At 40.8% G+C, this 26,824-nt stretch overlaps 2 protein-coding genes across 14 annotated transcripts in view; both read left to right on the plus strand.

The window, feature by feature from the left end:
* ACSL6 (acyl-CoA synthetase long chain family member 6) overlaps positions 1–1,454 on the plus strand; it is a 74,778-nt gene extending 73,324 nt beyond the window's left edge. For all 11 annotated transcript variants that reach the window (XM_081893346.1, XM_081893352.1, XM_081893353.1 and 8 more), the window contains one exon: positions 619–1,454. In XM_081893346.1, the coding sequence (XP_081749472.1) occupies positions 619–759 (141 nt within the window). In that variant the 3' untranslated portion in view covers positions 760–1,454. The remainder of the gene's footprint in view (positions 1–618) is intronic.
* The window catches only part of MEIKIN (meiotic kinetochore factor), a 123,242-nt gene that overhangs the window by 89,345 nt on the left and 7,073 nt on the right, over positions 1–26,824 (plus strand). The window contains exons 1-10 of one of the 3 annotated variants that reach the window (XM_081894023.1): positions 13,342–13,902; positions 14,694–14,911; positions 18,157–18,247; positions 18,668–18,746; positions 19,741–19,801; positions 21,335–21,475; positions 22,279–22,395; positions 23,029–23,065; positions 23,954–24,009; positions 24,772–24,866. In XM_081894023.1, the coding sequence (XP_081750149.1) occupies positions 14,728–14,911; positions 18,157–18,247; positions 18,668–18,746; positions 19,741–19,801; positions 21,335–21,475; positions 22,279–22,395; positions 23,029–23,065; positions 23,954–24,009; positions 24,772–24,866 (861 nt within the window). In that variant the 5' untranslated portion in view covers positions 13,342–13,902; positions 14,694–14,727. Of the gene's footprint in view, positions 1–13,341; positions 13,903–13,924; positions 14,063–14,693; positions 14,912–18,156; positions 18,248–18,667; positions 18,747–19,740; positions 19,802–21,334; positions 21,476–22,278; positions 22,396–23,028; positions 23,066–23,953; positions 24,010–24,771; positions 24,867–26,824 lie in introns of those variants that run through there. The other 2 variants (XM_081894024.1, XM_081894022.1) reach the window with 2 other exon arrangements.

Consider the following 26,824-nt stretch of genomic DNA (forward strand, 5'->3'; position numbering starts at 1 on the left):
TTTTAAAAGTCTGTTGATAAAATATACCTTGTGTCTGCCATTAAATGCCAAGTGATAACAGCAACAGCCAAATTTAGAATTTCTGTTCCAATGTCTCTGGGAGATATATACTAAAGCAACAGGGACAGAACCTCATCCATGCAGCAAGCTACCTCATTCTCAAATAAGCATGCGCAGGATTGCACACTAAATTTGTTCACCTTTCAATAACAAGCCACGCAAATAAAAAGCAACAAAACTTCTAAATATCTAAATAGTCTGGGTTGTATTAAGGAGCCAGATAAACAAAAATACAGAGTGACTGCTTACTATAATTTATGCTGTAAAAGTCACATGCTTTGCCCTATAGGGGGGACCTTTTGTTCAAAAAGCCAGTGTATTGGGCAAAGCTAGGGACATTATTGATGAATTGCTGCAACTAAAAGGCCGAATTTAAAAGTAGGCAGGTGTTAGCACTGAGCTATTACATCCTACATAGGAGTGGGTGTGCAGAATAATACTTGGCAGAGTGACCAATGTGATATGTCTGGAACACAGCTATCAAATCAGCCGTTTCCTTTTATTCAACGTTAAAGTATATTTTTATAAACATGTTGACTTGTTTTCCCCCCCTCATAGGTTAAAGCTGTTTACATCTACCCCGAAATGTTCTCTGTACAAAATGGTTTGTTGACACCTACGTTAAAAGCTAGGAGACCGGAGCTGAGAGAATTTTTCAAGAAACAGATAGAAGAGCTTTATTCAAGCATCTCCATCTGACACCAGGGGAAAATTCTTCAGAATAATGGACTCTGTAGCAACATTAGGATAATACTGAAACGTGAAAAGGGCGCAGTTGAAACGAATAAGCATCTGACCTTCCACGCAAGCCTTCTGTTGTCGGAAGACACCATCACTGAGTAATTCTTTTACCATCTAGTTCTAGTTCCTCTTGTTGTAATGGATGCTTTTGAAGATTGCTTAAAAACATATTGGACAACCGTTAAGCTACTTTCAATCCCACTCCTTCTGAAAGCATTTTACAGACACCTTTGTTATTAATACCTGCAAAACATAAACAAAGATCCCTTAGCAAACAGGAAAGAAAGATTAGACCTGCCCATTTTGTATGACACTCCTCTAAGCTCCTGGATGATTCAATAATGTGATAGGGTTTCCAGATGTCTCTCTGTATGGGTACCATTAAGAACTCTTTAGAAGCAAGCAGTTCCCAGGTTGCACATCATGCACACACCTTCCTTAGCATGGTACGGCACCTTCCTTCGTGTGGTGTAGCTTCACCCTTGGCTGCTACTGCGTGCATATGTGGCCAAGAACTCCTCACTGCAACTGAGCTCTTAAAAGTACCAGGGTCCCACTCAGCGAGATATCTGACAAAGACTAGTGGTCTACCTCAATGTTCTTGGATGCTCAAAGCCAGAAATAAATCTGTTACCCTGATGTAGAACTTAAAACTGGAATTGTTTAATCGTTCTTTAAGTGGTAGCACTTATGCTTTCCCTGCAAGACATAAATTGAATTCACCTTGTGCGAGCCATTCACGAAAAGAACAGAAGGGAGGAAGAGTCTGGATTTCATATGTATGGAAGTAGGAAGAGCTTTGGATTTCATGCCTACTTAATACAATGTAGTGGCACATGCTGGGTGAATGCTAACCTGTAATTGCCAGAAATGTCAGAAATGTTACAGGCCCTGGATTTTTTTGTATTTCTTGTGTCTTGGATGTTTCTGAAATTAGCAAGGGATCTCTGTGGGCTGCTCCTTTTAAAGAACTGACTGCCTTGTGTTGTGGCAGCTACCTGACAGCAACTTGCAAAACAGAAGGGTAGTTGGTATAAACATGCTGCATAATTTTGCAGCTTCCACTCCCCACCACCCCAGTGGATTCCAAATAGAATAGGATTTTGAGTCAGAACTTTCCCTTTGCAGCACTTTATAGCGGTGCACTTCAGGAGAACTGAGCTGGCTTTAAATAATTTAAAGAGGATGCAGAGTCTTAACAAACAGCTTTTTGGCCACATCATCTGACTTTAAAGCAGCTTCTTCCAGCTTCTTCTTCCACCAGGCTAGCTTCTACTCCAAGTCCCCACCTCTTATTCTCATGCATTCCGATAGCAAGCACTTCTAAGCTAATAGCAGTAAAGGCTTCACTCCCTTGACAATGGCCTTGAGAGGGATTCACTTGACTGAATAATAAAAATAAATGTAGAAAAAGAGCCTGTTCCCATATTTTTTTAGGCCAACACCTTAGAAATTTGCCTAAACAAATAAATGTCTCAGTGGAGAAACTAACGCTTGCTCTGGAGAACCTGCACAAGCCTTCTTATGATGCCCAGGAATTGCAAGTAGATCAGGGATGAGAACAAGCCAGGTGGTGCTGGACACCCAATGCCCCATCCACCAGCACATCCAGTAGTCAGAGCTGATAGGACTTGCTGAAGTTCCCTCTCTCTTATGCAACTACTAAAGGTGCAGGGGCCATGTCCCCTTCTGCATCTGACTACTTTAAATATAGTTTTCTGCTCTGAAGTAGTCATTTGATTCAAGGGTTGGGGAACCTGCAGCTGGGCTAAAACTCCATTCACACCTGACAGCTGACCATGCTGGGTGAGGCTGATGGGACTCAGGAGTTCAACACCATCTGGAGGGCAACAGGTTCCCTACCCTGGCATAGTTAGTACTAGTACCTGCATACAGGAGGACACAAGAAGATCTCTGCTGGATCAAACCTAAACCCAGTCTACTCCACCATTCTGTTTCTACAGTGGCCTGCCAGGTGTTCATGGGAATCCTGCAACATGAGTGTAGCAACACCATTCCTACTTGCATTCCTAACACTGGCGGTAGATCATAGCTATCAATATTAGTAGCCATTGAAAGCTTTACCCTCCATAAATTTGTCTCTCTTTTAAAGCCATCCAAGCTGGTGGCCATCAATATCTTGCGGTAGTGAATTCCACAATTTAACTATGCACAAAAATAGCATTTCCTGAAACTTCCAACATTCAACTTCATCGAAGTTCTATATATACTTTCTGCACATCATGCATAATTTCATACACCTCTGTTATGGATGCATGTTTGCCTTTTCCCCAAACTAGAAAGCCCTAAATATTGGGATCTTTCCTTATAAGAGAGTGTATTGTATTGTTTTGGTTGGTCCTTCCTGCACAACTATTCCTCATTGGTGGCTGTGGCACGGTTAGGTGAATGTCTGAGTTCAAATGCCATAGCTATATGAACACAGCCATAGAACCAAATCCAGTGCTAACAGATTACACGGCTTTCTTGAAACTGTCTCCCCAGACGTAGTCCAGATTTTCTAAAGTTCTCAACACACAGCACCTAGCATGGAGAAAGAAGCTTGTGACCATATTAATACAGGAGCTGCTTCTGATGTAGATCAGCATGAGTGGAAAAGCTGAAAGGTGGTGAATAGGATGGCAAGGTTCAAAAGAAGGCTTTCTGTATAGAAGAGGGAATTTTAGCATCTGCAGTCTGCATGACACCTGCTGAATTTCCCCATATATATCACTATTCAAGGAGCGGTAACTTGTCTTTTTTGCACCTGGAGCTCCCTAATGTTACTTTTTCCATGAGGAAACCTGGGAGGTTTTAGGACATCTGAACTATCCATGAGACATCAAGAAGTCTTGGGCTTGTTTGAGTTGAAGTAGACCTACTATCTCCATATCATCTTACCAATAACTATGGTGTTAAATGATTTATCCACATGGAGCTGCTAAATCAGTCAAGTTGAAGGGTGACCAAAGTGAACTTAAGATTGCAAGTTTTTTTTAGAAATTAGAGAGACGGCGAATTAATGAGCAAGTGTTTATGCTGAGCCTGGTTAATTAATGTCTGTTCTGAACAAACTGTTAAGATTTCAAAAGTGACTGCACTTTTGAAGTAGTACTTCCAGTACAAAAAGTACTTCTTTTGTAGTTTTCAAATGCCTGTTCTGATTTCTTGATAGCCCAGCTACAAAGGTTTCACTTTATGCTTAAACTTACCTGATTATCCAGGTTCTATCAGTGCAAAAGCAGAATTAAAGCCAGTAATTTAGGCTTCACTGTCTGAGCATAAGTCTCACTGAACTCAATGGGACTAACTTCTAGTAGCTATGTATAGACTGCACTGTTAGATCCACACTTGAATACTAGGCTGCAATTTTACAGCAGATAATGACACCACATACTTTTCATATTCATTGGAGGAGGAAGGTACACAAGTTTGTTGTGTGTGTTCTTTTCATTTAGGTTAAGGCATTGCTTGGGAATGATTTTCTAAATGCTTACTTCCCTGAGCTGTAAACATTGGAGAAAACTGGCCCACAGATTAAAAGCAGGTCTACAGTATATGAAATTGAGGATTTATAGTTGGCACTGGCTCTAAAATTCTCTCATGGCCCCAATTTACAATCTACAAAGGTTACTTAGATATTTATTGAACTTTTACTTGAAGCAGTACATAGGAACATATTGGGCAGGATCCAGCCAAAGCCCCTTGGGTATGATCCAGCCACCATTCTCTTTGATTTCAGTTAGACAAGCATTTTCTTAAATCTTAGATATTTTCTAGTGAAACCAAGAGTTCTTAAAATGATTAACACTGGTTGGCTCTAGCATATTTTTCTTAAAGAAAAAAATTCAATTGTGCATTTCCCTTCATTGAGGAATTGCAATTCCTTAAACCATCATAAGGAAAATCCCAGTAATCACAATTGCCCACTCTAGTGGCTAAGTTGTGAATGTTGTTCAATATACACAAACCCACACAAGTTTGCTGCAGAAAAAGGAGCCAAGCTACGGCTTGGCCCTGTATGCTTGCTAAACATTGCAAGATGTATTACACTGCAGTTAGGCAAATAGGACAAACACTATGGCCTATGGACAGATTGCTATCTGCCTGTCATTTGCAATGGATATCTGTCTCTGGATTCAAAGACTACTAGGGAGTATGCATCCTTGAAATTTAGGTGCCCTTTATATGATATGACGGTAGCATGAGAGCCACTTACTCCTGGCTTTATGCCACATTCATGCTGCAACATTTAAGAGCCTGGCAGCACTTGAGTTAAGCATCATACAGGTCCTTCCCACCCAATCATCACCCTTTTACCTCACCTATGAAACAAGTACATTAGAAGAACCCATTGCTGCTGTGCTGGTTGCCCACATGGCCATGGGCTTTTAAAAGTTATAAAGGCTAAATACAATGCCATAATTGTAATGAATGAATGTGGTTCCTACATTGTACCCAGAATACAAGAAGGACACCTTACCAAGTAAACATGCATACCCTGAGCTGTCAGTACTTAAAGAAAAACATATAAAAGCATAAATCAGAAAACGAACTAGGTTTAAATAAATTGTAAGTTTTCCTATATCAGCAAATGTGCATATGCCAGTTTAGGATATGCACTATTACACCAGTACTATTACACTATTACACTGTTACCGCACCAAAGGCTATTGCTTGTGGTGTGGGAATATTATTTCTATCAGAGTTTTTTGTACTAGCACTAGTACCTGATCCTAAAAAGATAATGTAATATATGGGAGGTAGACAAAGTGCTGCCCTACAGGTATTGATGGATTATGAGCTCCATCATCTCTGATCACTGGTTGTGCTTGCTGGTACTCAAGTGGAGGTGCATCAATGTCTGGAGGGCAACAGATTGGCACAATGACACCTGCATGATGTTACGCCAGCAGGAAAGATCAACACCCCAGCCAGTTAAAATCAGAGTTCATGGCCATCATGACATGCTAGTCAAAACAGAGTCAACAACCTTTGGCCAGCCAATCCAGGATTTTGTATATACTCTGAATCGGATTGCAAACTACAGTGAAATTAATAGGTCAATTTATCATCAAAAGTACTAGAATTAAACCAAGACAAGTTCAGAATACATAATAATGGGATTTATCTATTCGTTACACACCCATTCTATGAGCCCATTCTGCTGCTGACACTCTTTGGTGATACTGGTGATATAGATCTTGCTTCAGTCAAAAACCAAGACGGCCTTGGCTGCTGATTTATGCTGAGAAAAGGGACAGGGGATTGTGACCCAGGATCTCTTGGTGGATTTTGCAACCATCTGGAATCCAGTATCCAACTGACAGGCTCTCTCCATTGGAGGTTGGATGCACTGTACTATACTTCAGTGGTTCCACTCCTACTTTGATGATCAGTTCCAGAAGGTGGCATTTGCATTATGGGGCCCTGTGGTATTTACACAATGGGGTCCCCATGTTTCCATCTTGCCTTCTATTTTCCTAAATACATACATGAACATAGCAACACCATTCAGGGATTTAAGAGTGAGGTGCTGCCAGCAAACTGATGTCACTGAGCTCCACTTCCAGACGAAGCAATGGAGATGCTGAATTGGTATGGATCATTCACTGGCTCCAGACAAGAAAGAGGTGAATGGTTTGTCTGAGCACAGAAGTGCTGTTGAACCAGTTCTGGGTGGAGTTTCATTCCCTCTAAGGAATCACGTTCATAGTTTGGAAGCAATCATCCAACACTATCTCTGGAAGCCTAAGTGTCACCTGTGGCATACAGTGTTCCCAGCTAAGGATGATGTGCTAGTTGCAACTCCTCAACAGAGGTAGCACGGCCACATTTATGCCCTAGTAACCTCCAGTTTATACTACTACAGTGCATTACAAAGGCTTCTGAAGATTTCTCAAAAATTTCAGCTAGTTCAAAATTCAGTTGCTTCAGTACTTACTGTGATTGGCCTTATGGAACATATCACTTCTCTTAACTGCCTCTGCTTTGGACACAATTCAAACTGCTGATGGCCACCTTGAAACCCTTAGATGGCCAATGATCCTGGGTCCATAAAGGGTCACCTTTTCCCACAAAAGTCTGCCCAAATGTTATTACCACTAGAGATCATTTTAAGAGATCCTCCCTGTGTCACTTAAGTTAGGTGTGAGCAGAGAGAGGGCTTTCTTTCTTGTGGCACTACATATGTCGAATGTCCTCCCCAGACTGATGTATTCTGCTACCTGTTGAATACAGTTTTTATTATTTTAATACATGTCCAGTGTAGATTGCTTTAAGTGACATATTGTTGGTTCTACTGGTTATTAATATGCACTATTATACTTCTGTTGATTTGATTTTCTGATTTTTTAAAACTGAGCTTTATTGTATTAGGTATTTTCTTCCAGCTCTTTTTACCTGAAGGCTAGTATATAAATATTTTTAATTAAAATAAAGAAATTTGAGGGCAAGGAAACAAAAATGGTGATCCTCTCCAGTTATCACTCTGCAGGGCAAGACCATCCAAAGATCAGGTGTTTAGGTGGACAAAGGAAGACTTCCTCAAGCTAGTGCCCTACAGATGTTTTGGATTACAATTTCCATCAACCCCAGCCAGCATAGTCAGTGGTCAGGGATGAGGGGAGCTCTAGTCTAAAATGTCTGGCAGGCACCAGGTTGGGGAAGCCTGATCTAGCTCAGCTCAGGTTCTGGTAGGAGGGATGGGAATACTGGTCATGCCCCATGACCCTGAGCAGATAAGATGAAGCAAGCTGATTCTACATTCCTAGAACTTAACTAAGGAATGCACAGTATTTAAAGATGAGTTGTGTTCTTAGTTATTAGAGGGAATCTCTGTGTTAGCTGGTTCATACATGCATGTTCATCACTTGATGACTTGTGGTTATTGTGTGAACTGTGTCCACCAGAAAAGCATGGCATTTGATACGAGGTGAAGTAAGACAATATGGAGGTTTTGTTCCTGGTCATTGACATCTATTTTCCACACACGTCATCTCTTCATTTTGGAACCTCATCAAAGTGATAAACTTGCATGTGTAAATCTGCGATGGACTGAACCAGGGCCTAAGTAAGTTATACAAGAAAATTCGGTCATTACTGCAGGTTTAAAATAATATTACATAGTTTTATATTATGAATACCTGTTGTTAAAGTCTTCCCCATAAACTATCAAAGAGCCAAAAAGCATATACAAGTGAAATAAAAAGCAGTATTAGGACCCATTTATTTGACAAATCACCCTGCAGTCAAATGAGGATTTTCAGCGTATCCTGCATGAAAAGAAGCTGCAATTCCTTTACAAACATTTTTGCAGCACATGACTGGTAATGACAGTAAAATCTTGTATCTTGTCAATATCTTGGATTTGATTATTATCGCATATATCAAAAAAGCAGCTTCTATCTTTTAACAGGTTTCTTTTTTTTAATGAAACAGATTAACTTGAACATTATAAACTATTGTTTTCCATCTGTGAAAAGCACAAACTGGTGATCTATATGTAAATAAACTATGACATGAATGTAAACTTTAAAAGTAATAATACTATTTTTGCATGAAATCTGACAAAGAGATGTACTGGTTCTCACAGAAAACTATGGAAATATTTCATCTAGGGATTATTAGTACAATAGACGGAACATTGTTTTCTTTTAAAGTAAACAAGCTTTTGCTAAAACAGAATTTTTCTTGCTTTGTAGAATTTACCAAAATGAAAGCTGGAAGCTTGGATGCTTTAGAACTAATGCTACCCAAGCACTAGTGAGATTCAATCTGCAATCTTATATACGTTTGCCTGGGAGTAAGCCCTGCTGAAAATAAGTGGAGCAGTTTTATGTAGAATTACAAATTTGGCCTGATAATGGCCCAAATGAGGTCTGCACGCAATGAATCAGGGTTAGATACGTTAGGAAAAATCCTCCCTCCCGCCACTGAACTAGAATGCCTACTCTTTCTGCTGCTACTGGGGAGTTTTTCCTGACTACTGTTTTCCCCATAAGAGTTTCTATGCCACAGAAGTATTTATGTGAAATCTATCTCTTTGTCCTTAAGAGTACACTGATTAACAGGGACAAAGGAATGAATGTCTTATGAATTTAATTTTTTGCCCATCAAAGCCTCCCCACGCCCTTAATACCACTATGGCAGGAGGTGTTGTAAGTTATATGATTGAGCTCTATTTTCAAATCAAATTGCCAACTGCCTTGTTCATTTCATCTCCTTTGGCTTGAATGTGTAGCAGAATGGGCTGGTGTTTTAACTCCAAAAATGCCAGAGGAAAGAGGCATTATAGAGGCATATGTAGTAGGCATGGCGGTAGGGTGGCCAGGTAATGGTGACTGGTGAGGTTACACACTACTACAACACTCATTCCACTCTAGGCAAGGCACTACATCCATGAACTTTGATCTTAAAAGGACTGCACTAACTGCAATGAAAGCTCCCAAAATAGCTACAATCACTTTTTTAAAAAGCAAAAGAAAAGCGGGACAGCAGTTAGAAAAAGATGGAAGTAAATGGCTGGGGAGATTTACCTGAAATCTTGCAAATACTGTAAAGTGAGTAAGCAAATGGCTTTTACTATAGAGAAAATGACTAGTGTGGAAGTATGTACTTATTATTATCACTGCAGGTTAATGAGAACCACCACCTCCATACCACCAAAGTACTAGTATTGATAGCTTGATGACCTGAAATGGAGAGGGAGCATTGCCAAGTGGGGCGCTGAGCATATTCATTCTGCTTTCCTATTTATAGCAGCATCCCTAAGTTCTGCAGAAGTAGTCAATGTTTTTTTTATTTTTAAAAAAAAGAAGTTCTGATACTTACATTGATAAAAAGTGCTGTGGGTGGCAGCACAAAATGGCTGCCATGGACAACCAAAAAAGAGGTGATGGTACTCTGTACCAGAGAGTACAGAGAGAGAGTACAAAATTATTGCAAGTAGTGAAACTAAGTAGACCAATAGCTCCTGCCAAAATCCTATCTTAAGTTCCAAAAGTTATCCTGGTGTGGGGGAAGCAGATAATCACTGAAGGTTGATCCCTTATGCAATAACACTAAATTAGCCAGAAAGCGCTGTACTAAATGCAAATTCACTAAGATGGCAGTCTCTGTAAGCAAAAGGTGGCTGCATGTTTAGGCATCAGCAGTCACTAGGAAAGTCAAGACTAAGTACCTGAACTCAAGTCTGCAATTCTTCTGCTTTGTGTGTGTGAGCGCGTGTATGTGTTTTAAGGCCAACAGCTTCAATAACTTGCAAAAAGCCAATCTGGACCTCTGTAGTAAGATGTACATATTTATTTCAATGGGATTTGCTTACAAGTAGGTTTTGGGCTTCTTAAAAAGTAGGGGCAGGGGGAGGTCAATTAGCATTACCTGTGCACTTACCTGGAAGTATTGCATAGGATTGCACAGTTAAGACTGTGAACCTGATAGATGATGAAGTTAAGCAATAAATAGTCTGTTTTCAGGGTGTCCAGTTGTAAGGGATAACAAAATTCTTGTAACTTTAGCACTTTTGAAAAAAAAAGAGAGAAAGACAGTAATTTAAGCAAGTGCAGCTTTCCTTGATGCTGCATGATGAGTTGCATCTGCCAAAAATGTAAATCCCAGCAGCCATGGGGAATCGGTAGCTGTCCAGATGTTACCTTATGCCATCCCTGACCATTGGTTGCGCTTGTTGGGTCTTATGGGAGTTGGGAGACCAACAAGCTATGGAGGGCCTACATTTTTCCCCATCCCTGTGTTAAAATGTGCAGGAGCTCAGCACTCTTTCACATTTGGTCACACTAAAGGACTTGCAGCAAAAGCAGTTCATGATCAGGGAAGAAAACAAAGAAACAAAAAAGACCCCAACAAACACCAGCCACAATTGTTCCCAATTAGGATTTTTCTGTGAGACAACAGCACTTCTATAAAAACCTTACCCTATCTATCATACCGCAATAGAACAACATGCCTGCATTCAAATAAGAGTAAAACATTGCAAGTCAAACAGCCATTTCCCCTAAATATACTGCTTATTCTATTTTCAACTAAAGAAAAATGAAGAGATTAAAATGCAAGGACTTATTTGTTTAAGAACAATTGTAATTAAATATTCTATCCTCCCTAGTTTTGGTATATCCGCATGTATACTTAAAATACAAAGAAGCAAATGTGGGATTTTTGTTTTGTAAAGAACTGAAAGACTGTCAGGTTTCTCAAATTTGTTAATATTCCTCTTGACTGACAAATAAAATATTTTATACAAAAATTGTTTTATTCTAGTATTTTGTCTGTGTGGTCAGTAACTAGTCATTCAGAAATGAGTGCCTATACCTATACTATATTATGCTTGTTTTCTTTTCTTTTTTTTAACAACCAAAGAAACACTGCATTCTGAGGTCCATTTCAGAAATCTATGCTTTCTGACTTCAATGTCTTTGCAGATAAAGAGGAACCTGTCTGCAATCGCTTGAGTTTATTCTCGTTATGAAACTGGCAGTAACAACAGAAGAAAATGTATGAGCTTGTTTAACATGAATGGATGGGAATGTATAGTATTTTTTCAGACAATGTGTTTAAAAGAATAAAGTCAATAGAATTATTCAGCTTATTTTCCCACTCTGTGTATTAATGTAGTCTTCAACTGATCCCCTTTTTATATATTTCCCCCCTCATGGTTTAACACAAATGGACAAGAGGCTCACAATTTTCAGTTGTTCAAAGTCAAAACAGCCTCGTATGCTGTAACTTTAGCAGAGCAAGAGAAACAGATGCTCAAACAGGTGTGGGGGCACTCAAGGACTGAGAGGAAAATTCACGCAAAATCTATCACCGCTATATATAATTCAATTTTATTAGGTGTGCTTTATGCTGGTGGATCCTGTTCCGTAAACTGAGAGTTAAGTTTGGAACTCTCACATTGCACTGCTCTTCTAGGGCTTCCCCATCTTAGAAAACGGGTAGCGAATTGAATTAAATTAATTAAATTAAATTAATTGAATTTATTGAATGTTTGAACACTTCCTCTGTAACAACAAACAACAACATCTGTCTGTGGGATGCCCTGATTTGCACAAGAACCTTTGAGGGGGGCAGGAGATGGGGGAGAATTCCAACATGCAATAGCTCACATGGATTCTGAAGTAGTACCATTCCAAGAGCTTGGGACCTCATGACTCATAATCACAGAGACAAGGAAATACCGTACATCTAATAATACCATTGGTCTGTTTAGCTGAGAATTGTCTATAACTGGCAGTGGGTCTCCATGGTTTCAGATAAGAGTCTTTCTAAGCCCCACCTGAAGTGGCTAAGGATGGAGTCTGTGACCTTCTGTATGCACCATAAATTCTCCATCTATTTAGCTACAGCATCTTCCCCTGAAGGAATTCAGTAAAGAACAATTGTATGCCAGCCCTAGTATATTTAGAGTCACTAGCTTGAATACTGGAAAGATGTCATTTCCTCATCAGGATTACCAAATTTGAAACACATAGAGGAATTATTGTCAACACCAGTTCACAGTGCCACCTACTGAACAACAACATGGCTGTGCATATACATATGTGTGTGTGTGTGTGTGTGTGTGTGTGTGTGCACGCACTCACACACACACACGTACACCCCCATGTCTCCAGCTTAATTCAACATACAATTCACATTTCACATTTTAATTATTCTTTAGGTTTTCCCCTCAAACTCAGCTTAGTATTTCATGCCAGTTTGGTGTTTGCAAATAGCAAACATACCGCTTTCATCAACACCTATTCACATAGCATTTGATAGACTGTATGTACGCAAAAACACTATGCCTCTATTAATAAACTCATTACAACTAATGATTAATCTGTTAGCAAAACCACAATAAAAAGTACAGTAAAGGTTTGCCCATGTTGTTCCAAATTGGTCAGCACTACTAATCAAGACTGTGCTATTATATTACTCCCTTAATCATATGAGAATTTCTGCGCAGAATAGCTTGATATTGGGGATGTACCGCTGCCAGTCTGAGGTTCTTTTGCCAGTGCAATACCATATTTACTCGATTCTAATGCGCCATCAAATCTAATGTGCACCTTAATTTTCAGACCCTTGAAACCAAAAAAAGTATTTGCTGGCAAATGTAAAGGTGCCATCAAATCTAACTTTAATTTTCGCAGCGTAATTTAGCCAAAAAAGGTGAGCATTAGATTTGAGTAAATACGGTATTTGATATTTGCTGGGATGGGCATGTATGTTGCCATGGGCAACCTCCAAGGACTCTGACTCTTCCTGGTTCTTTTATTTGCATGGGACTAATTATTTCTTGGTCCCAACAAATGCCCTTGTGAAGAAACTACTACTAGGCAAACAGCACCCCCTTTCCCCAAAACAAGCAAAACACACTCAGACAAAACCATACACATCAAACCACACACAGTAGGCCAAGCACAATGCCTGTCCAATAATCTAAAACATAAAGGAAAGCACACACAACCTTACCATGCAGTGACAGTTTTCTTTTTTACTAGTGACAGTTCTCTCCTTCTAAAAAATAGTATTAGTGTTTTTCTCTTATCCCTCCCAAATTTAAGACGGTTTAGCTGGGAGGCAAAGCTAACTCGTGGCCTCCACCTGCCCCACCCTCTTCCTTTCCTAATAAATTTGGGAATAATCCTAGAGGTATTCTGGGAAGAAGAAAGGAAAATGGCCGAACGGTTGAAAGCTGACTTATGCCTCCTACAGGTAAAAATAGAAGGGGCTCGAGGCCTGCAGGGGACCCCAGACTTAAACTATTTATCAACACTGGTGCAGGTATGGATCAGGTCCTGTGACCTGCGTTTTGGTTTGACTCCTTTATTTCTGCCACGCCAGAAGCCTCAGGACCTCCTGGCTCTTTGCTGCCATTTGTGTTCTCTCAGAATGGGGCTGAATTTGAAACCTGAGGCAGTTCTCAGTAGGGGAAGGGGAATACCCTGAGGCGAGACAGCTGCCTCCTCTCAGTTGCTCAGGCAGTATTTGTATTATTTAATCCAAACGTTTCATTTTCTTTTCGCTTGGTTGCATGATCTTTTGCCCATAGCACTGCAGGCAGTCACAGTTAAAGGCATATCCACGCTGAAACAAAAAGTGGGTTTGGAGGTAGCTTGCAGCCTGAGGAACCTTGGGAAGTGTAGTTCTGTGAGGGAAGCAGGGCTGCTTGCCTGACAGAAAATAGTCAGCACCTTCAAAAAGTTATAATTCACAGAGTGGGCAGGGAACAGTAGCAACAGTTGACAGTGATTTTTAGGTATGTGTTGCAGAAAGGGTATAAGTGTGGTGAGTAGGAGGTGGTAACATTCAGCAACAAAATCCTATCATAACTAGATTTAAACCAGCTTAATAGTCAAACGATAGTTTGAGGGATGGAAATGCTTGGGATCTTTAACCAATAACTCAGTCTTGTTTACTAATCTACAGCTCCCAGGATTCTTTGTGGATTCATGGGAGAGAAAACTGCCAAAGGTTTATATAGTAATTTGAGTGTAGGGTGTTTGGCGCTTGAAATTATATTCTAGCCAATGTTTGTTTTTTGAAGTGTGTGTGTGTGTTTAATTTGGTGGGGGGATATTTGGGTTTAGAATTGAACATACTCTCTGGCACACTGCGCTCCAGTGAAAACATTTCTGTTCTGTGGGGCTGACAGCCCCTTTATACAGTGAGTTAATATAGGATAATATGGGGGTAAATATGGATTTGTTTAATCCTTCAGGGAGTAAACCACAAGAGCTTAAAGAAGTTTCAAGAAAGCCAGCAATCCACCAATAAGACTCTTCCCTTCCCTAAATGTCATGGTTTTGGTTTTTCCTGGCATCTATGCTTGGATTATATTTTACTTGTCAGAATCTCTTTTCTTAGTATTGCCTCTTACCGCTTTGTAGGCAGCATTGCTGTGAGGAAAAGCAAATAAAGAGGATGGACTGGGTGAAATTGCGTTCCTATTCCCGGAAGAGGCGGGCTCAACAGAATGTCCATTGTGCATCTCCTATCCCAGCTGCGGCAGCATCTGCTGCTGTAGGTGAAAGGAATACTAAAGCCAAAGGGAGTCGGCTGCGCCTAGATCTGCTTTCTGGACCTCGGCAGGAACCTCATGTCAGAAGTAATCATTCATGCAACTACCTTGTCCTTCCCCATCACATTCCTGTTTGTCTGGATTAATTACAATATTTGTTGTGTCTTTGCGTAGTGGCACAAAGGCCCTAACTACTCTACTGTGTACTGTCTAAAAATGTGTAGAATGTACTCTTAATGTAGTCACTTTATGTACTCTTAATGTAGTCACTCTTAATGGAAACACTTTATTGGTGAAATTGGTAGTGGGGAAGAGGGTGAGGTGTTTGTGAATGTGTTGGGGGCTTATCTCACCTGCTATGTCTTGATGAGTATTGTAGAAAGCTGCTTGGCCTGCTAAATGCATTACATGGGACACAGAGATGGGGCTTATTGCTTTCCTCAGTTTGGTTTGTATTCATAGTTTTTGTCACAGTTGCTCAGACCCTGACAACACTGAGCTCATTACTCCAGTATGTGCTCCTTCTGCAACACTGAATGTCAACAGTGAACTCGGTCCTGATGTCAGTCTTTACCATCCCAGCTAAAAATCACCAGCTGCAAATACAAATCAACTGTCCCCAGGGCACACAAGGATGAATCCTACCCTTTGAGCCACCTCACAGTGGAATCCTGTCTTAGGATGCAAGCACCATTGAACCTAGTGAAACTTACTTCTCGGTAAACAGGCATAAGATTGGGTCTTGAGCCAGTTGCTGTTTTGCTTTTTCCAAGGTTCTCACTGTTTTTGAAAGCAACACTCCTATCACCTGGTGTTTTTCCAAGCTGTTGAATCCCCACCCTCTCAGGCCACTTTCTAAATACATACCGTACATACGGACTTTATGCAAACAGAACACTGATGTTGCCATTCAAGAGTGGTGGTTCATCCAAGTCTCCTATTTTGGAAATTTTTGATGGTGTTCACAGTTATTTCCCCCACACCTGCAATGGTTAGAAACAGCCATTTTTATAAATTGTGTGTGGGTGCCACTGACAACAACACCTGTTCTCATCTGTCGCCAAAATAATTTGCCCCTCTTGAAATGCAAAGAGCAGGTGGTAAATCTGAATATAGTTATGCACACTTAAGTCAGTGGTGGACTTTGGTCTTTCAGATTTCAGTGTCGCCTTGTGGGCAGCCAAAATTCAGCACCCCCCTTCCTCTCACCACCTGTTTGGCTCAATTCAGTACATCATAGTTGTGGTTCCCCCTATTGCGGTAGAACCAGTCATGCTGCCCTAAATCCACCTCTGCTTAAATCCTGTTGTTCCCAGGGGGATTTGCAGATTATTCTCAAATATTTTTGAAGTAAAGTGTTGCTTCATTGTGACATAGCCCTCAGTCACATGACAAAAAGATCCTTGTTAGGGGGAGGAGGATAAAGACCAAGTATGGCTGCAGTCTTACCATATGGAGTATTTACCTGTGTGAAGAATAGGTGGAAATGTAACCTGTTGATGATTATTCTACCCAGTGCTTTTTTCTTGGGGGACGCAGGGGGACGCATACCCCTAAACATTTTGTGAATCTAGGTTTAGCCTCATTGAGGGGCAGTATTTCAATATGAGTAGGAAAATGAGAGCACCCCTAAACTTTTTTTTAAAGAAAAAAAGCACTGATTCTACCTAAACAGCTCTTAAAACTGTGCAGCAAAAGCCTTTGATCCAGATAGGCTTGGTTTACCAAGTGCATTAAATTGGACTGTCAGTAGGGGGAGCTTTTTGCCTTCTGATATTGTACTAAGTCTTGGGAGCATCAAGATTTGCCTTAATTTCTTTTTTAAAGAAACTGATAGCAAAACCTGATGAAAATTAAAAGGTGCAAAGGAGTTGTTCTTGCAAATCTCTGGAGATTGAGAGCTTAACATGTGTCTTGATTTCACAGTTGTACTAGGACCTTCCTTTTGAGAGCAGAAATTCCATTATAGTGCAACTCTGAGGTTTTCTTTTGCTCATTCTTTGTTGACTTGCTAGAGTTGTGTTGTCCGTAGCCGATACACAAACGAAACAAATGTGGAGTAATCTACTGACCTTGAAGAGAATCTGTTCAGGGTGGGTTAACATGCTTTTTAATGCACCCAACTGTATGTGCACATGTCTTTGCTTTGTTTGCATGCCAAACTATGGTGTATCAGGGCTGTGCAGACTCCTGAAGAGGATCTCCCAGCTGCTTTACTTCCCCCAAGTCATTTTACTCCTGTACTGTGATGAGTTTGGGTTGGCTTAGCTTGTTGTACAAACCTAGGTTCATGGTTAAGCTCTTTCCTTGTTTACCATGAGCTGCAACCAAGAACAAACCATTCAGTTACTGTGACATATGAACTAGTCCTGCATATATTCCCATACATTCCTAGGCAGCCGCACCAATTGCAGAGTGAGGAATGGCAGGCCAGCCTAGGCAAACTGTTTAATGGAGCATTCCAATAAATGATCTCGCAGTGAGGTTTAACAGAAGGGTAAGTAGGCCATTCACCCAGTGTTTAGCAATCTGCTGGGTGAAGTGTTTGCTGCCCTCCATTAAATGCAATTGCAGCAGGGAAGGGTGTTTCACCAAGCAGTTTAGCAAGTTGCACTTTGAAGGCCCTCTTCATTAAACCTCTCTTCAGCCATGTTTGGTAATCTGATGGGTAGATGGGAGCTTGCATCCAACACACCATATCCTTCAACCCTTGCCCCCGAGGTTTGAAAGCCCCATGGGTCACTTGAAGTCCCAACAATCAGGGCTTCAAAGGGAAACATTGCCTGGTGTCACTATGATGTCAGGTGGGCAGCATGGAGGTCGGGGACGGACTATGGGGTTTATGGGTGAAGTTTAAAGAATGGGGAGTTAGCCCAGGGGGTTGGTGAGCAGGGGCAGAACCCCTTGTGTGTGTAAGTGTGTGTGTATGCATCTATGGAAATGTAAGTTGAGTGGCTAATATACACTCAAAGAAAATGTGCACATAATCCATGAAGAAGAAACTGTGTACATTCCCTGTTCAATATAAATAATCTCAAACAATCATGGAGGAATGTGCATATCTCGGTTTGAATTTTGCACATACTCGGGGCACCAGAAATAATTACATTGAAGCCCTTCACTCAGCACCTGTATACAAGTTGGGTGAATGCCAAACAACTGTGACGTCTTAACACAAAGAGATGATTCTTACTCTCTCTTTACAACAGAGCAAACACTTTGGGTAAATGTAGGACTTTAGGTTAATATCAATTTATACAGTTTATACAATATTTGTTCTGTTGGATCATAATCCTGTGTTTGGCTAAACATTCGCTTTTTTCTCCCTGTAGGACAAATTGGAAATGCCTTTAAAAAAGCATTGCCCAAAATTCAAGAAGCCTCTGGGGTGACCCAGATGGACTGTCTTTCAGTGGAACAAAGGTATAGATTCCAGTTATTCTATTATTGGATCTGGGGGAAGGTCTTGAGCACTTGAGGCCCCATAGATGTTGTTGGACTACAAATCCCATCAACTCTGACAATTGGCTATGCTGATTGCTTGGAGTCCAACAACTTCTGGAAAGCACCAAGTTCCACACCACCAGTCTAGAAACTGTCAATATGATGATGCAATTCAGCTTTAATTGTATTTATAGGCGTTATGGCCAGGACAGGAAGGACTTGCCTTGTTTTGAGCAACATCCCCAGAGCAATAATAATGCCAATTTCTGTTCTCAATGTGTTGGTTTAAGTTCAAATTAAAAGAAATCATTCTTCTCAGAAATTCCAGATATCAGAGTTGGTTTGAAATTGCCTATGAAAAATACAGACCCATATTTGTGCTGTATCCCCCCCCCATAGCACTGAATTAAATGAAAATGAAAACAGAAGCATGGAGGTGAATAAAAGTATCAATAAAATGGGCACTGCTGTATTAAAGGTATGTATTTAATTGTTAAACCTCTTAAATCCCAACAAATCTATGTACTACTGGTAGGGTAAAAACGAAAGACTGCTGCACCTTCAGAGTCCAGCCAATCAAAATACATATACAGTATTTTGTATGCAGCCAGTGGTGTGTCATGGAGCTGGTTTGTACATCACACTAAGCCAAAATCACAATTAAGCCATGCTAGCTCCTAGGCAGCATGGTAAGTGGTCAGGGATGATGGGAGTTATAATTCAAAATATATGGAAAGCACCAGGTTGTTTCTGTATGTATTCTGTGGTTCTGACTTTAAAGTGGGGGCAAATCCATCTCTCTGAGGTACGTGGAAATATCAGGGTTTGCAGTAATCACCAGCATAATTAGTGTACCAGCCTCTCTGATTGCTGGGAGAATTTTAGTGTGGAGGAATATTAGAAGTCATACTGTTTCAAGTGGTTGGTGTGGAACAGATGAATTGTCATAAAGACCTATGAATATTGTCCAGGTAAGTTCATGGCTATGCTCTATTCACATTGACTTGGATAGTGGCTGGAAATGTGCATCAATCACAATGAAATTTATACAAGTTGACAATACCACTATAGAGGTTCAGTGCCCAGGAAATAACCACCATATGGGTTCAGCTTTAAATTATTCTCTCTGTCATGTTAGTCTCCACACAGAACCTCTGATCTTAACAGAGACTGTGCTTGGAAGAAATTCTGGGGCTTTGTGGTGAATGAGAAATTCTCCCATTCTGCTTGATGACCTTCTGCAGATGAACAATTTACATAATTTAAAATTGCTTCCATGTGGCCATTGATAATACATTTCAAATCCAAGAGTTGCTCTGATCAATGTTAAGGAATATTTTGTTAATGACAAAACTGTGCAGAACTGTTTCTTTCTGATAAATTATTTTCATGAATTTTGTATGGTCATAAGGGAAATCACAGTTTTATCTACGTCATACCTTGTCATCTCCATCTTTCACTGTTGTTCTTAGGATTCTTTGCATTTAAGCTCTGCAAGTAAAGAGAGTGCGAGATATAGTGAAACTACATCAGGTGAGTATGCTTAAGCATACTGGATCAGGAACTGTATTCTTCTAAATATTATTCCAAGTTCCCTAATGTGACTAGTCTTCATGTTAATATTTTAGTTCCCCCAACCCAATTTTAATTCCCCCAACCCAACTCTGTGGCCAGTGCTGAAGCTTTCCTCAGGAGCAATACATATCACTAGTGTTTCTTGTTCAGCCTTCTACATAAGAAGAAGAAGGGCAGGGGGAAAATGAATTATTGGGTGAACAGGAGTGAATAACCTTTGGCCCTTCAGATGTTGCTGAATTACAACTCCCATAATCCCTGAGCACTTGGACTGCTGGAAGTTGTAGTTCAGCAACCTCTGGAGGGCCACAGGTTCTTCACCTCTGATCTAGAAATACCAGTGGGTGTTCTAGATAGCTTTGCTGAATGCTTGGGCTTCAAGTTGGTGCTAGCAGCATTGGTTTTAGGTCATGTACTTGGTTATGTATTATAACTAGAGATTTGCAGACCTTTAAAAAAAACACAGAAAAACGTTTTTCCAGTTTTTTCCTATTTCCGAAAAATTGGAGGAAAGGTTCTCTTCCCCCCACTATTTTTTCTTGGGGGGGGGGGGAATTCCAGGCCTTCACATCACTAATTATAACAGACTTCTAAAAATTCAAGTAGATTTTGAGCACCAGTCTGTAGACCAGGATATAACTTTTAATGCCTTGCGGATCTGTATAGCCCAAATATGTGGATAATAACTTAATATTCATTCCCATCAACAATCCTTTTAATTGACTGCTCACAATGGCTGATGTCACCTAAGTCCTAGTCTTATTTCCACCCTAATCATATTGTGCACTTTGGGTCATTTGGTCCGCTGCCCATCTGATGAAGAAAAGGGATCGCCAGTTACTTTGTTGAAATCCTCAATATTCTTATTATATTATAAACCTGTTCTGTTCAGTTTAATTAACCATTTTAAACCATGGCACTACATAGAAGTGGTGCTGTTTATCATTTCCAGGATACCTACAGTATTTCTTTTATATAGAATAAATATATTACTGCTTATGATGGAAGCTGAAAACATTGCATGTATACTGAAACAAGTGCAGAGGTTTGAGTATTGGACTAGGAGACTATGGTTCAAATGCGCTTTCAGCCATGAAACTCACTGGGTTACTTTGGCCCAGTTGCCATCTTTCAATCAAACCTCCCTCACAGGGTTATTGTGAGGGTAAAAGAGGGATGGAAAGAACCATGTGGATGTATGTCACCTGGAGCTCCTTGGAGGAAATTTAGGACATGTAATATAATAATAAATGAAAACTAATCCAATTGAACCTATTACTGTTGCTGTTCTCCATCCTTCTCTCATGTGGCCTGCCTTCTGTTCACAGGACTATATTGTATAACCTATTGCAACATACAGTCTTTTTATTTCAAACTGAAACCCAGATCTTAACATTTGTATGCATTTATAGGTGCCCAGCATATCAGGGTACCTGAATGAGCACTTTAAGACTGAGCTGTGTCCTGATCTCATTTTCCCTTTATTTCCAGGAATGACTTTACCCACAGGTGTTTCACATTTTCTGCTGCAGTGTTTGGATGAAGAGTCTTCTCTGTGCTCTAATACAGAATCTAGTGATGGAGCAAGTACTTATTCATCACCTGAGATATTCAGAGATGAAAACACATTAGGTATGCATGCTTATGCTCTACATGTGGGAGTGACCGTTTGAGAAAAGCATGTGTGCTCTCATCTATATTTTTAGTTGCAAATGTATGGCAGAAATTGGGAACCTGTGGCCCTCCAGATGTTGCTTTCTTTTCAGCCGCAGCAAGCATGGCCAATAGTCAGGGATCATAGTATCTTAGAATTTGTAGAGTTTGAAGGGATCACGAGGGTCATCTAGTTCAGCCCCCTGTAATGCAGGAATATTTTGCCCAACATGGGGCTCAAACCCATGACCCTGAGATCAGGGTCTAGTAGACTCATGGTCTACTGACTCAGCTGTCCCAGAGAGGAAAAACTTTTGGAGAGCAGTTGACTCCACATCCCTGCTGTAAGGCCTGACTACATTGCATTTTTATTTGCTTAATCAAGCCCATCACATAGTCAAGTGGGGAAAGCTTTGCTAATTGATTGTTGCCAAATGCCTCTTAATTTGGTCAGAGAATGACCATTTAATCCAAGGCTAGAGTTCAGAGTGTCCTTGGCAATTCTTGACCTATACTGCATTTTTTTGATTGGCCTAACCCCAGCACTGGGCAATCAACCATGCATCGATTGCTGAACAAGTGCTTCAAATTACATTCTCAATTATTGTTTGTAGGGAGGGGATCTAAAGTCTTTACATTTTATGCCATAATAAGCCAACTGAAATCTGTGGAGGTTCTTCAAGAGTGATCAGCTTACAAATGCAATGTTAGCAAACTTAGCATTGTAGAACTTCAAGCATTTCAGAAAGACAGTAGCAACCAGATTGTGTTATGTGTTTTAGAAAAAAGCACTGGTCCAGAAGAATGCCTTGGGCACAGGAATTCAACCCTCTTGGATACCAGCAAAGCCATCAACATAGACAAGATGCCACATGTGCCAAATCTTTCACAGATATTGGGTAACCTTGAACATGTTACATAAGTGTTTGGTTGCCAGCTTGAGTTTAAACCTTTCTTTGATGCAGAGGGCAGCAAATGTGGGTGTCGGGAACTTGAGTTGGTGCTTCCACACTCCAAGTGGCAGAGTTGGATGTCTGGAAATAAAGCAGCTTGGTGGTGAGACCATGGGAAGACTAAAATGGTTTGAAGAGGAAAGATTAAGCATCCTAGACACAATTGGTCAAGCTACAGGGTGGGGCAAATTCATATATCCTTTTCTTCAGTCCGTCTCCTGTGTCAAACCAGCATCTATTCAGGGCTGCCCCAGCTGCCCAGCGACTTACTATAACAACTTCATGGTTAGCTCCAGCACCTATTTTTCTTGGGGAAGAAGCACTCGGAACAAATGTCAATTCGTTTTTCTGTGAATTGACATTTGTTCCAGTTCAGGGCTAAACAGCTGATTTTCCCGGGGAAAGCAAGGGGCAAGCGAAAATCCTCTTGGACCCATGCCTTGAAAGCACAGGACAAGCAGAAAAGCTCAGACCTGTGCTTTCTGGGCATGGGGCAAGCAGAGGTGTGGAGGAGCCCTAAGTTGTGCTGTATTGCTCTAGCTTACCTTGATCACACTCTTCACATTTGATCTCTTACAGAAACCACTTTAGGGAAAAAAGACCAGAGCATTACAAGGTAATACCTAAGCAAAATATTGTTATATGTCTCCGAGCGGTGTGAGATTCCAGGGGTTCCAGGTGCTTGCCCAGGGATTGTGTTCCTAAAGAAATGAGCCACAGCGGAGACTGTGATGTCTTTAGGGTATACGGTTTATTTACACATACTGTATATACAACCTGAGTCTACGATGGAGGGGTTCAAAGCATTAACACTCCAAAAGGTTCTTGCCCTTCCCATGGCCATAGTCTTGGATGCCTGCAGAAATCAGCCATCACCCTCTGGTCAGCTTGCTATGTTTAACAGACTGCCACTTTTTTCTCGGGCTTGCTGACACAGCCAACAACTATTTTTTCTCCAAGTGACGTCATCCCCAACTGCAATCCTAAAAACAACTGCTCTCCTTCCAGTTCTAAAACTCTACTTCAGAGGCTTTTGTCTTTCTAGCCAATTATGAGTTGAGAGAGGGGGTCGAGTATCTGACACCCAGGAATTATAAGCAGGGTCCAGGAATTAGAAAGGGAATTCAGGCACCCCACAAACGCATAACAATATTTTTTTGTGACTGCTCTTTTTTAGAGACAGTATATATGCAACTGCTTGGAGTAATGACTCTGATTGTGGCAGCTACATAAAGCACTGCCATCGCCATGGCCATTAAGAAGCAACAGCTGTAGCCAGGGAAATCCCCTCTCTCAAAGAGAACACATTGGTGGAGCATCCCATTATGGCAGAATTGAAGATATTAATTGGTCTGTTGACTCATTAGCCAGTGTATTTTCACTAGATTTGAAGTGATATTAGCCAGTTAGGAAAGAAATCACTTGGATCTTAATGGAAATTTTGTGAGCAGCTAAGCATATAACTACTTTCTTACTTTCGCCTTTTTTTTTTTTACTGTGGCAGGCTATCAAAGCAGAAATCACGTTCTGAATTGACAGATGTTTCAGCTGTAGTTGCAGGTAAATAATATTGTTTAAAACAAACAAGTTGCAAGTTATGTGACGCGACTAGCAGATTTGTTTTTGCTGTGTGCTTTTAAAATAACAAGTTCAGGCCACAGGGCCTGTGTATAACGATGACCCTAAAAGGTTGCCCCTCTTTGCCTGGCTTGGTGGTCCTCCTGGCATTGAAATTCCTTTAACTCAAACAGCTGCAGAGCCAAAGAAGAAGTGAACATGGAAGCCAGCACTAAAGCAGAATGAGGGAAGTAAACATGCCATTGCCTCTTCCTCCTCAGTCAGGCAATTAGAACGCTGCAAGGCATGGCAGGAACACTGACTGCAAACAGGGAAAATGCTGGCGGTTTTTGAAAACAAAACTGCAAAATACAGTGGCTCCTCCTGGCTGCAGACTGCACCCCAGTCCTTCCTGGTTACCATGGCAACTGTGTTTGTGGACTCTTGAAAAGTGATTCATTCAGAGTAGCTCACCCCCACCCCATTTTCATACTTGCAGACACACATACCATTTAATAATCTCATTCCACTAAAAAAAAAGGGGGAAAAAAGAGAAAATTGAGTGAAAATAACAAGCCACATAGTGTTAAGGGGTGGTTAAAAGCTCAGAAATTGAGGCCGAATGAATGGCTCTGCAGATCAGCCAGTAAATGACTGCAGATCAGCCCATGACCCCCAAACTGCAGCACAGAATTGAGACAGAGAAGTAGCTGGGCCAATTTGCACAGTCAAATTGAAGAATTATTTTTCTTCCTGTTTTCTCAGGGAAACAAGTGTGCAAAATTTTGCCTGCAAAGGAAAAGACACCTGAATTGCAATCTTTTGAAGCCTCCTTATTGCCTCAAAAACAAACAAAAAAGGTGACGAGTTTAATGTGTGAATTGGGATAGTGGTGTGGTGGACAACTAACTGTAGTGACACAACCATGGAAAGATAGCTCGGTAGAGTATGAGAGACTTAATCTCAGAGCCGTAGGCCATGTTGGGGAGAAGATGCCTGCATTGTAGGGGGTTGGACTACATGACCCACATGGTCCCTTCCAACTCTACAATTCTATAATTGTATCCATCCTACCTATAGATGAATCTGGACAGAATTGTGATAATAATCTCCAGTTGACTGTAGTCCTTTCATTCATTTTTTTAAAAATCCAGTAAGGGGTCATCATGGGTTTACTGGGGATGGGGCTGTAGTCCTGGCACACTGCCTGGCTCCATCTTTAGATGAGCATTCTGTTACCCTGGATCAGTCACCCTGACCAAGGGGCAAGAGCTCAAGCAGTAATCACATGGCGGCACCTTAGTGCCAGTGATGAGCGAAGGGGGCTACACTTGATGTTACAACTTCAGAATAGGTCATGCTATGGTGGCGCAGTGGGATTGCTGACTCTGCTTGCTGACTCTGCTCTCACAATTCTTCCCTGGTCCTCCCCATGCACTTGATGGGGCAGCTTTCTGTGTTCCATTGTAAATTGAATTATTTGGGTGGGTAATGATTAAGCACCTCTTGTTTTCTTTCTTTTTTTCTTTTTTTTAGTAATATTTTTTTTTTATTAAGGATTTTCTTGTTTTACAGAAGTGTAGTGCCTCGTATTTTTTTTTCTTCTTCTTCCACGTAGCGTTTTTACAAATCTGTTTCATTTGTTGAGGCATTAGGGGGAGAAGAAAAAAGAAAGAAAAAAGAAAGGGGGTGGAGAGAGGGAAGATGGATGGGGGTGGGGTCGGGTGGCGGTGTTTCTATTATGTTTAATGTATGTAGAGTTTGGTGTCAGCGTTGCCTGTGTTGTTCACTTGTGTTCCTTTGGTGGTGAGAGAGGTTGGGGTTGGCCTAGGGTGTGATTGTTTGCTTGTGATTGGCTGTGGTGATCTTTGTTTTCGTGTGTGAGTGAGGTGGGTGGGTGTTTTGGATCAGGTTAGCCATATTGATTTGTATGCTGTTGGTGGATTATTGTCATTGTCCTGTTGGGCTGTGTATATGATAAAGGGGAGCCATACCGGGGTGAAGGCGTCTTCTTCTGTTTGTCCCCGTGTCAGTTTCAGTTTATTAGTTAATTTTTCTAGTAGGGCTGTTTCCCATACTATTTGGAACCATTGGTCCATGCTTACTTCTGACAGGTCTCTCCAGTGTCTGGTTATGATGTTTCTGGCTGCTGAGAGCAGGTGGGTTATGAGTTCTTTGTGGTGTAAATGGGCATTGTTGTCTTGGAAGATGTTTAGTAGGGCCAATTCTGGGGTGATGTCTATTACTTGCTTAGTTATTTTACATATTTCTTGTATGGCTGTTGTCCAGAATAGTTGAATTTTGGGACACTCCCACCACATGTGGAGGTATGTGCCTGTGGAGGTGCACCCTCTCCAGCATTTTGGTGAGGTTCCTGGGTGTATTAGCGCTAGTTTCCTTAGTGTTAGGTACCACCTGTAGGTGAGTTTCAGTGTGAGTTCTTTTCTTTTCGTTGATATGGATTTGTTTTCTTTCTTTTGAAGTTGGATTTCAAGTTGATCTCGTGGAAATCATTGGAACATCCAATTATAAAACAGCAGAATTAAGGTTGTCCCTTCAACCTGTCTTAAATAGCCACCCAAATAAAAATGTTCTGGTAACTTAGGCTCTAAATTTGGTAAACCTTTGGAGAAGGAAGCTGCTATACCTGAGGCATCTGCAAAAGAAACTCACTGGGCCCTAGTGGTACAAATACAGTTTTTTCATATATTATAGAAAGGTGCTCCCGGCTTATCTTTCAACTAAGCTTTTTACATAATATGAAACCACTTCCCATCTAGAATCACTAGTCAATGGCTATTACTTGTTCTTCTAAGTG

Source organism: Podarcis melisellensis, assembly GCF_964234715.1.
Source record: "Podarcis melisellensis genome assembly, chromosome: 2".
NCBI lineage: Eukaryota > Metazoa > Chordata > Lepidosauria > Squamata > Lacertidae > Podarcis > Podarcis melisellensis.